Here is a 10,613-nt window from a genome sequence, read left to right on the forward strand (position 1 = left end):
ATTAAGCCAGCGAGAATGTAAGTGACTTCCTACGTGCATAAATGAATACTCAAGAAAGTAACTGTGTCATCCTGGATGTGGATAAATGAATAAGTTGCTGAATGCAAGCGGCAGTAAGTGGGTTAGCATGTAAATAAATGAATAAGTTAGCAAATTAGTGTTTAAGTGTGTTAGCATGTAAATAAATGAATAAGCAAGTGAATTAGAATGTGAGGGAGTTTGCAGGGTGAATAAAGATGTTAAAGAAGCGAGAGTGTCAGCAGTGCAAAAGAAGTTATCGCTGGGAAAAAAAAAAAAAAAAAAAGCCTTTGAGGACACAGTTGTTCAAGCGCTGCTTGTTGCCGGGCGGCACAATGAGTACATCTGGCTCGCGCATGTCATATTTCCTCATGTACAGATGACATGCCAATTACTCCTTAATTACACGCGTCATCTGGACCAAAGTGCCCAATGCCAGCACTGATTAATCCTGTTTATTGTGGCGGTGATGACAGTCCCGGTGGACACACAGCACCACAAAACACACAACAAGGGATTATGGGAGGGACATAGAGAAGACTGCAGGGACGGGATAGCCAGGGCAAGGGTTGACTGAGTGAATGACTGCCTGACAGTTAATTTTGCTCTTGATTTCAACCGCTGATGATCAGATAACATGAATATAAGTGACGGAATTCTATTTCCAGACAGTGGAAATGGCTCGAGGCGTAACAACGTCTGACTGGAAAAAACAAAAAGGCTTTAGTTGCCAAAAAAAACACTGAGGTTGCCTACTCGAGAGGAAAAGCCGACGTTGTTACTCAGCACAATCCGCAATATGCTTACATACACTTTTGTGTTGATGGATGGCTGCCAAGTCATTTGAATATCATGTCCGCTTAAAATCATGATTTTACACACATCAAAACCAATTACTTTCTGTCATCTTCAAAATCTGCATCTCATTATTTCCTCCAGTGTAATCTTGCTAACAAGGGGAGGGAGTGTATTTGCAACACAATTTTACTCCCAAAGCATGGTGGTCATGAGGGGGCAATGAGGTCGTGTTGGCAGTGGAAGGATCTGTGTGTGAAAATCTAGACCTTCCTGTAAATTAATACGTAGCATGTGTGAGCCAGATACCCATCGTAAGCAGGAGAATCTCAGACCGTGACCGTAGTATGCGGGGGAGGGGGACGTGGTAACCATTAGATTAACACTGAGATAGTGGACGCGGTAGGACCGGCACTGGGAGTTCAGCGGGGACTGGGGGTCAGCCCCAGCGGAAGAGGGCCGGTTTATCTTCAGATGAGAGATGCATGGCGAGGTGAATGCTGGCCTCCCCCTCGCTCTAACCCTTTGTTAAAGTCCACGTTTCCTGTCCCCCAATCACTCCTTCTTGTACTTACCTTCCACCTTCCTTCCCTTCCTTCCATATCTGCCTCTAATTCATGCCCCGTCTTTGTCCAACTCTTTCTATCACACTCAGCGGCTCACTCCCTCTTGCTTTTGTTACTCCCTGTCACACTCTCTCTCAGCATTAGCGCCATCTCCATCCATCTGCTCCTTTTGTCTCTTTGCTCTTTTTCAGTAGGATGCCTTGGCAAAAATGGGTATTGACTGTGCCTTCTCTTTCCTCTCATCCCTGTTCCGCTTTTTTTTTTCTTTTTCTTTTTTTTCCCCCATCACTGTGTACTCCAGCAGTACATGCTCCTTTTAGGAGGTGATGTGAAGAGTAGTAGAAATGCACCCTGTAAGTGGAAAAAAAAGGTGATGATACAATCAGTTTTATTGTGCCGTAAGGATTTTTTCAGGCTTATGGTTATACACCCCGTATGCAGGCTGTATGAAAGAATTGCAATTCACATGCATTTTTTTTCTCTCTCTCTCTCTCATTCCTTTCTTCCTTCTCTTTTCATTGCTCAAAATAATTAGGCTGCAGTCTGGACTCAGGGGTGTAACGTTTCTGCTCGCATTTCCATGATACAAGAAAAAGAAACTGGTTGTGCTGCTCCAGAAATTTCTACCTATGTGTCACCAACACCCCCTCCACCTACCTCCAGCCTCCTCCTCCTCCCATCCCCTGATGCTGTTTTAACGTGGAGTTCCACAAGGCACAATGCACTTCAGCTGACCTAATTCTTCCCTGGCGCTCTTCCAGTGCTAAGAGTACATAAGGACTGCGCTGTCAAGGTATTCAGCCCTGCCTCTCTATTATTTTAGAAATCAAGTAACATCTGTTGTGCTGTGAGCCCTCCTCATGACTCACAGGGGGTTTTTGCAGTTTGCAGAAAGATGCACCTAAATTTGCCTGCAGCCAGCGATGAGATATCATTAATGTATTTCTCACATTCCAGAGTTCATTTTGATTCCTGCTGCTGTTCATTTTTTTTCAAAACATGAATTTTGTTGTAGATGCTTAAACATGCAGTTCACAATCCCAAAATGATCTTGTAAGCAAAAGCATGTCAGAAAAGAGGTAATTCCTGTAATGCTTGTATATAATTTAGATTACACTGCTGCAAACATCATTGCTTTCACAGGCCATGGCTTTTGACTCACTAAGTTTAAAGTTTATATAGAACTTCAAAAAAGTGCCTCACTCGATATTCAGCATGACAACAAGTACTATTTTCTTGTGCCCTTTCAGTAGAGAAAGATTTAACTATCTCCTCCACACAAGTGCATCTCATTTCCTCTGCTTTGCCGGGCATGTGGCATCTGTTGGAATTTTACAGCAATTTCAAAGTTTGGCTTTGTAGCATTTTAAGCACAGGGAGTGCGCAAGTTCTTGTTTATGTAAGTGTGTTTGCAACCCAAACCCTCATGGTCCATAAATTTTAATATTCCTTGTGAGTGCTATACCCGAGCAAAACACAAAGTGCCTCACAAGTCCTTGCCCAGAGCGCTAGTTTAGCACGGTTCTCCACCAAGACGCATTACACACCAGGCCTGCACTCGCAGCACACCCACTTTCTGCCACCACTTCCACATGCATCTTGCATGACTCGCTGGTGATTTTAAACAAGCCCAATAACAACCCCCAGAACACAGGGCTCCGACGGGAGACTCCAACTCGCACCGCCATGTGACCGTGATATTATTCGTCTGTGGCGGGGGATGGGGGGAGGTAGGGGTAGGGGTGGGTGGGGGTAAGGCTGCCACTTTCCCCCCAGCTCCTCCAAAACAGAGCCGGAGTAAGGAAGGGGCGGGTGGAACCGTCCTGTGTTGCGCCCCAGGCTCCTTTTTGTGTTTACCAGCCCCTGCATGGGACTGATGCTATTTTCAATTCCAAGGCTCAGCCATGGCTAACTGGCCCTAGCCTCTTCATGCCATTTGCCTTAATAATGTGGGCCGGACTCTCTGCGGGGAAAGTAGCCGCCATCCTGAGAGTGGCTAAATGACACAGTGGAGTTCATTGATGGAAAGGATTACACGCTTGCACGCAGGGCAGAAAGGCGACGGGTTCTCTGAAGGGCACTACAAAGAGAGGCGATGTAAAATCTTCACAGGGGGAGAATGCACTAGCTTACTGTAAGTCAAAGGGCGAGTGTTGGCATAATTTGTGGCGTCACACTGTTTGTCTTGTTGCCCATAACGCCTGCATTGGGAGCCTGTGGAGGCCACCTGAGAGATCTCTGAAATGTAAGAGACAGAATAAAAAAACAGTTTAAGAAAATGTGATATAATGTTAAATATTTTGAATGTGTGAACTCGTTTTTATCATGTCATATTAGTTTATTTTAAAGCAGTCCTGTGTGATCATTTGACACCACCTTAGAACCTCGTATTTGCTCAGTGTATCCATTTACATTTCCTGTAGCCGGTTCTGTATGGCATTACATCCCTATGTTATTGTAGAGCATTTGACTGTTGTGAAACGTGACCACTTCCTCCTTTGTCCCCTAATAAGGAGAAAACAATATGACTTATCAAGTGGAAAAATGACCCACGCACCAAAGATCTGACTGCACATCAAATGACAAGCGGGAGAATGAAGCATACGCTGTTGTTTAACCGTCCTGAACAATACATGAATAGATGGAGCACTCTGTTTTACCTCTGCCCTCAATTAATTCCTATGAATCCAGCCGCCATGTATTAAAATGGCCAGATGCTAGGATAGATTCTGTTGGGAGCAATGACATGCAACAAAGTGATATGAATCACCCCCCCATCCCCATCCCCTACCCCAGACACTGTGCAGGCTCTCAGAGGGCCGGTGACACAATTTATGGAAAAAGGAAAACAAGACACAGCCACTTAAGTGTGGATGGACTGTCAAAGAAGACAGTTAAAAAAAAAAAAAAAAAGACTGTTGGATTAAAACATGTAACCATAATTTCCTCTACAGGGTCAATAAAAATCCAGTTCTTAACAGAAATGTTAATATCACATTCAGTCTAAGACCAGAAATGCAAATGGGAGACTGTGTACCATGAGTGAGGCCACGCTGAATATTCACACAAAGATAATTATCTGTGGATTAGCCCCATTTTTACTATTTTGTCTTTGAGAACTCCACTTGTCAGCGAACTCTTGGGAGAAATTGTTTAATCATTAAGGCCCTTTGCTTTCTGAGAACTGCCAGCAGCACGACCCCGATTCAAGTGAAGACCGATAGTAGTGTGTCTGCACGTGGAACTGGGCATGTTCTTCGCGGGAAAAACTCGTCACATGCATTGCACTTGAGTGCTGAAGCATTTAGCAATTAACCAGCAGTCACTTTTAATTATTTTGGCTTAACGGTTCCCACTGAAGTATATTTGTTTGCGAGGTTTAAGCCCCGCAGTTCGCAACTTCTAAAGCCCTGGAGGGGTTGTGGAGAAGTCGGGTCCATCAAATGACAACATGCTATGCATCACATGGGTGTGAGCGAGTTTTCACACGCCATCCTATAGATTCAGTCCCCTTGAGACGTGATATGTATAAGAGCGAGTGATGCAGGGGGCAGTGTGAAACCAAGACCCGGGGCCATTCTGTGGAGCAGAATGATCAAACACGCAGTGATGTCGCCCTCCGATCAGGCACTACTTTGGCCTAAATATCCCCTCTGATGTGGGCTACTAAACATCACCTATTCCTCATTCTGTACCAGTTCGTTACCAGTTCTCCGCAACTGAAACAAAAGCTGTGGCATTTCAAAGATTACCTGTACTTCAGTACGGCTGTAGAACACCCCCCCCCTTTTTTTTTTTTTTTTGCCTTTTGCCTTTTGAAATGATTCCTATATCTACAAATCTCTACCACTGCATACATAAATATCCAGCCTCTGGCAAGAATGTGTTTGCAGAAAAAGAAGAATCAAAGGCCATTCAAGAAAGGAAATCATAACATTATATCTATATTTAGCTTCCGTTGTCTTAATTGGCATGAAGAGTACAATCAGATAAGGCTTTTGACTGTGACTCACATGCCGCTTCAGGAGAGGGAGAAATATCATTTACCAGCATATATCTCTGGCCAAGATTTTCCGTTCTTCCTTTTTTCTTTTTTTCTTTTTTTTTTCTTTTTTTTTTGCAAGTCTGTGTTCATTATGGTGCTATTACTCAAGTTGTGAGGAATCTGTCGCACCAGCAGCTACTGTACCTGCAATTACCTCCATCTGTTGAACACATAAACACCATGTAGAGACCGGGAGGTTATTTTAACTATACTTTTTCATCACGGAAGGATTGAAATCCCTGTTGCCTGAGCGTGTTCTTTTTTTTTTTGTCTCCGATGCAGTCACAAAGCCAGCTACCGTCGAGCTCCATGTCACTCCCATGTTGCCCCTATATTACGGTCTGTGTGGTACTGGTCCATCTGGGCTGTGTGAGGTCACTGCACACACCACCTGCTCAGATCGGGTTTCGCTGTGGCTTCTGGGTAGGGTCTCTGGGCACGCGTGGAGAGGCAGATGTATAGATTTTAGTGGTACAAATGGCCCCGGATACATAAAACGCTCGCATATAATGTCTTACTGCACACACAGGGCAGCACGCTGGCATGGATACACACAGTCTGTACAATTTACAATTCGCAGCCCCAGAACCCCTTTTTTAACGGTTACTGTGCAGTTTTGTGTTTAATGAGACTCACTGTATGTGCTTCACTAATTTAGGCAGACAATTGCTCCTTCGCATGCTCAGGTGAACTTAATAGGCTTACAAGACTAAACATTGGATTGGGGATAGCATATTCCATGGAGTGAGTTTCTTCCTACAGAAATGTATTGTCAGAAGTTAAATAATGTCTAAACAGAAGAATCACCGTTGATATCCTCTCAACAAACACTGTACACATGTGGTAGTTTTCAATACGAGCACAAAAGAAGATCTCTATGTGACTGGAGCTCATAATGATTTACATACAGACTGATGTTTCTGTTCTCGGAGGAAGACAATTACATTTAGGCTCCAGCAGTACGCCCGTCAGTCTACACAACACAAAAAGCACTTTGTTTGAAATGTCCACAAAGCTTTTGTTTTTATTTTACCACGGCAGTGTTGCCTATACACGTCCTGTTGACACTGTATACATGGTTGATACTGCCACCTGTCCTTTTTATTGCCTCTGAACGGACAAAGAAATACTTTCCAAAGGACTGAATTACCTTCTCTGATATTCTACACGCAAAACACTGGCATTTGAAGTTACAGTCATGGAGTTCACGCAGGACTGACGCAAACAATTGAAGGTAATTGACTTATTAATGGACGATAGTTTAATTAGATTTAAATTGCGATAAAAACCTGTAATTACACAACTGTAACTTTAAAATGTGATTGACATCCACTGTAACCCCGTCCTTATAAATCCATTTTCAGCCGTCAATTCACTAAACTCCGAAGCTGCAAAGACATGGAGGGTGACTGATGATGGGCAGTAATTACGTGACAAATCATTTAGGAGCTCACCCAAAAAAGAAAAATACCACTGATCCTGAATGCTCCATATATATTCCTGACATTTTATGGTCTAATTATTACAACTACAATAGCAACTTTAAACGAATTTAATCAGGAGATTTGCGACCATTTGACGTCCACGCTGCAAAAAGTGACCTCAACCAGAAACAAAGCTGAAAATGTTTAAGAAATGGATCTAGAAAAATATTTTAGCCGGATAAATGAAAGAAATTTTAAAATTAGTCCACTTGGTTCCTGAAAAAAAATCCAGAAACAAGTGTCTTAACCTGCAAGAAATATACATGATAGATAGATAGATAGATAGATAGATAGATAGATAGATAGATAGATAGATAGATAGATAGATAGATAGATAGATAGATAGATAGATAGATAGATAGATCATGATGTGGTTTGGAGATTGACATTTTTTGCAGTGCACGGAGAGGATTTTACTATGTGCGCAGCCAGACTCCGCCTGCTCACTGCGCGTCACTGGCGAGTAGTGTGGACGCGGAGTCACTCCCCTGCCTACTTTTAATAGCTTTGTCATGTGATGGAAAGCAGTTGTAAGACAGGTGCCCTCGGTTCATTCTCGGCGAGGGGCAGCAGTTGCCTGGGTGAGAGCGAGTGGGAAGCGTGTGTGGATTTCTTTTTTACTTGATTTCTTTCTTTTTTTCTTTTTTTTTTCCTTTTTTTTTTTTTTTAAATTTTTCGGACCGTCATTCAGTGGCTGGATGGCGTGGGACAGGTGTAACCAGGACTCGGTGTGGAGAGAATTAGAGGTGAGCGCATCTAAAAATCCGACTTCTTTCATCTTTCTAGCCCTCTGGACTTTCTTTTTTCCCCTGGAACGATGGACAACACTGGCTATCCGAGACAGTGATTTTCTCTTAAGTCTACGCTCTCTTCTCCTGTGCTGCTGCTGCTGCTGCTGCTGGTGGTACTGGTGCTGGTGCTGGTGCTGGTGCGGTGGCATGCCGGTGTAGTGCGCGTCTGGACACTGTTGAGGATGTGGGGGACATACAACACGGGGACATATGACAAGTGGAGAGTGTGCGGAATCTCCCTTTTTTTTTTTTTTTTTTTTACCTCAGTTAAAGATGTAGTTGTTGTTACGTGTGCACAGGCTCAGGACCATTGCTTCCCTCATAGGATCTCTGCTCAGTCGGAGAGAGTGCTTGCAAGCTGGCGGATCTCTCTCCAGCCGCGGACTGTACGCGCTTCGGTGGCGAGAAGCTTTTTCATGCCGAAATGACTGAAATGTCTCAAAGTCAGGTATTTCGCTGACGCATGAAATCCACAAACCCTTTGATGTGCTGTGTCGCGGGGGATAGCGCATGTTATTTTCACAGGCGAGAGCAAAGGTTGTCCACACTGAGGGACCGCTATCTGGCATTGCGCAGGAGCATCATAATACCATCGGTACCGGCCACGTCTGTGTGCCAACATCCCGGCCGGGGGAGCGTTGCGCTGGCTGGAGAGCAGCACCGCATCCAGCCAGAATAGATGTTTTGATGTTCGTGCGTATTTCATTTTTACCTCCTGCGCATTTTTTATCCAAATAATCAGATCATACTCGCTCCCGTCGTCTTTTCCATTCATCTTTACCTCTTCTCCAGTGTTCTGATTAAAGTGCATGCAGATAATAAGGCACATCAGAAGGATACGTGTTTCCTGATTTACTGTCCGGCTCGGTTTAGGTTTACCTGGCTGTACTTAGGTACTTATCTGCATTCATGAGCTCAGTGACGATTCAGAGAGGTTTTCTCAGTAACTACATGATGTGACTGCAGTCTGGCTGCATATTTGTGCTTATTTAGGCGGCGTGATGAGAATATGAGAAAGAAAACTGCCTTTATTTTGTAATTAAAGTAAGAATATGTTATTTCCGGTCGATTTAGGGATTGAGTTTCATTCAGATGAACAGCTTTGCACTTTAATCACCGAGTCAGACGCATACTGTCACTTTAGCCAGGGTGGAGAGTCTTCTTTACCGTTTGGTGCTGCGATAGCGTTTAGTTGTCTGCCAGTGTCAATCCAACAAAGCGCGTTTCCTCAACCTCCTCCCTCGACTCATTCTGTGAAAATGTGTGCATTTAGATTCATGGAAGTGTAAGAAAACCTTGCTCTTTCCAAAACAGAGCTGTTATCCATGTCAACAGTCCTTCCTCTAATAATCCTCTCCTAGCGGGTGCTTTTATGTGCGTTGCGTGCGTAAATCAGTGGAGCGCTGTGGTGCGCCCCGATTGTCTCTCTGGCGGCGCTATTTCATTAGTTCACCAAGAAGTCCACAAGATAATTGGGCATAGGACGTCCAGCCTCTGAATATCCTAACAGCTTTGTTACCGTTTTTTCATGCCGTGTCTTGTCAGAGTGGATCATCTCAGGAGGAAGCCTAAGACGCAGTGAATCTGTCCCCTCCGCTGTTGCGGTTGCAGCAGAACGGATTTGTCTCATCATAGTCTAAGTCATCGTGTATTCGTGTCGGTGCGTTTGCGACGACGGATGAACTGTGACACCGGTGTCTGCGCGGTTTTTCCTACTTGGCACAGCATCCATCTCCCAGCTTTGCCCTGAGCCGAACCCGTCCCTCATCTCTCCTCGGTCTGCGGGCCAAATACCTCCAGGCTTCGCCGGAGGATATCTTATCATATATCCTGTATCCTGGCCATTCTGTAGCGTTCACACGTTGGCTGACGTGCTGTCAACAAAATTAGGAGCGTGTAGCCTATCAGACACCAAGTCAGAAAGCTATTTTCTCAGGCTTGGATTTGCATGTGCACAGTCACAGAGTGTGTAAACACACCTCGACCTGATTATATAGAGCTCAAAGTTCGCAGAAAGGTCTGTCTGACTGTTGCACATTTCAGCTGTTGGTTTGCTGCCTAGTTTTGCATATAGTGAAATGACTACTTAAGCATAATGTGTGTAATTTTGCTAGATAAAAGCATTTAACACCTTAGAACATCAAGATTTAGCAATTGTACTGTGGTAAATATCATTTAAACAGCTCCTGCAAAAAGCAGCTGAGCCATGTTAACTTGTTGCCCCTTCCACCTCCCTCCACTAAAACACCTTTTCACATCACCAAAGTCGCTGCTTGAGCCCCTCGCTCGCAGCCAGAAGAGAGCTGATAATTTGTGTGTGGAGGAAGCGGCAGCAGCTGCTACATACAGTACACATTGGCTAGATTACATAAAAGTGGCTGGTGAATAACAAAATGTCAACAGGCAGCGTTTAGCAGCACAGAGGCCAGCACTGGTGACGGTGCTCGGGGAGTGATGGTGGGAGGACAAAGTGTACTGTGGGTTGAACGGAAGCAAGAGTGGGAACAGGTTGCAGGTTTGCACATTGCGACCTGCAGCTAAGAAAACTGTTAATAATCAATAGAGACATAGTAAGAGAGGTAACAGGGGCTGTATTAATTAATTACAGCCAGTGAGCGTGTCACATGAAAGTTGCAGACCTATTCAGAATGATCAAATTTAGAGGTATATTCATTGAGAAGCTCAGGCGTGAATGTGTTAACTGTTTGCATGTGATACAAATGTATGAATTTCCTTTGTTTAGGACTCAACAGCAGGTCTTAAGAAGACTTTTGACTCTTGTCCAGATTTTCATTCTCCCATTGTTTTCAAGCTTGGCACGGCACGTTCAGTGTCTGATTTGCATATGAAGGAGATGTGACTTCTGTCTGACCATCCTTGCTGTTGTCTTCACCCCCCCCCCCCCCCCCCCCCC

At 44.2% G+C, this 10,613-nt stretch overlaps 1 protein-coding gene across 4 annotated transcripts in view; it reads left to right on the top strand.

Annotated features, from left to right (window-relative positions):
- The first annotated feature begins 7,267 nt into the window (after positions 1–7,267).
- The window catches only part of ppargc1a (peroxisome proliferator-activated receptor gamma, coactivator 1 alpha), a 38,304-nt gene continuing 34,958 nt past the window's right edge, over positions 7,268–10,613 (top strand). Inside the window, exon 1 of one of the 4 annotated variants that reach the window (XM_023421105.2) lies at positions 7,268–7,654. In XM_023421105.2, the coding sequence (XP_023276873.1) occupies positions 7,607–7,654 (48 nt within the window). In that variant the 5' untranslated portion in view covers positions 7,268–7,606. The remainder of the gene's footprint in view (positions 7,655–10,613) is intronic. The other 3 variants (XM_023421104.2, XM_023421109.2, XM_023421108.2) reach the window with 3 other exon arrangements.

This window comes from Seriola lalandi, unplaced genomic scaffold, assembly GCF_002814215.2.
Source record: "Seriola lalandi dorsalis isolate HSWRI2012SDOR001 ecotype SW California unplaced genomic scaffold, Sedor1 jcf7180002054663, whole genome shotgun sequence".
NCBI lineage: Eukaryota > Metazoa > Chordata > Actinopteri > Carangiformes > Carangidae > Seriola > Seriola lalandi.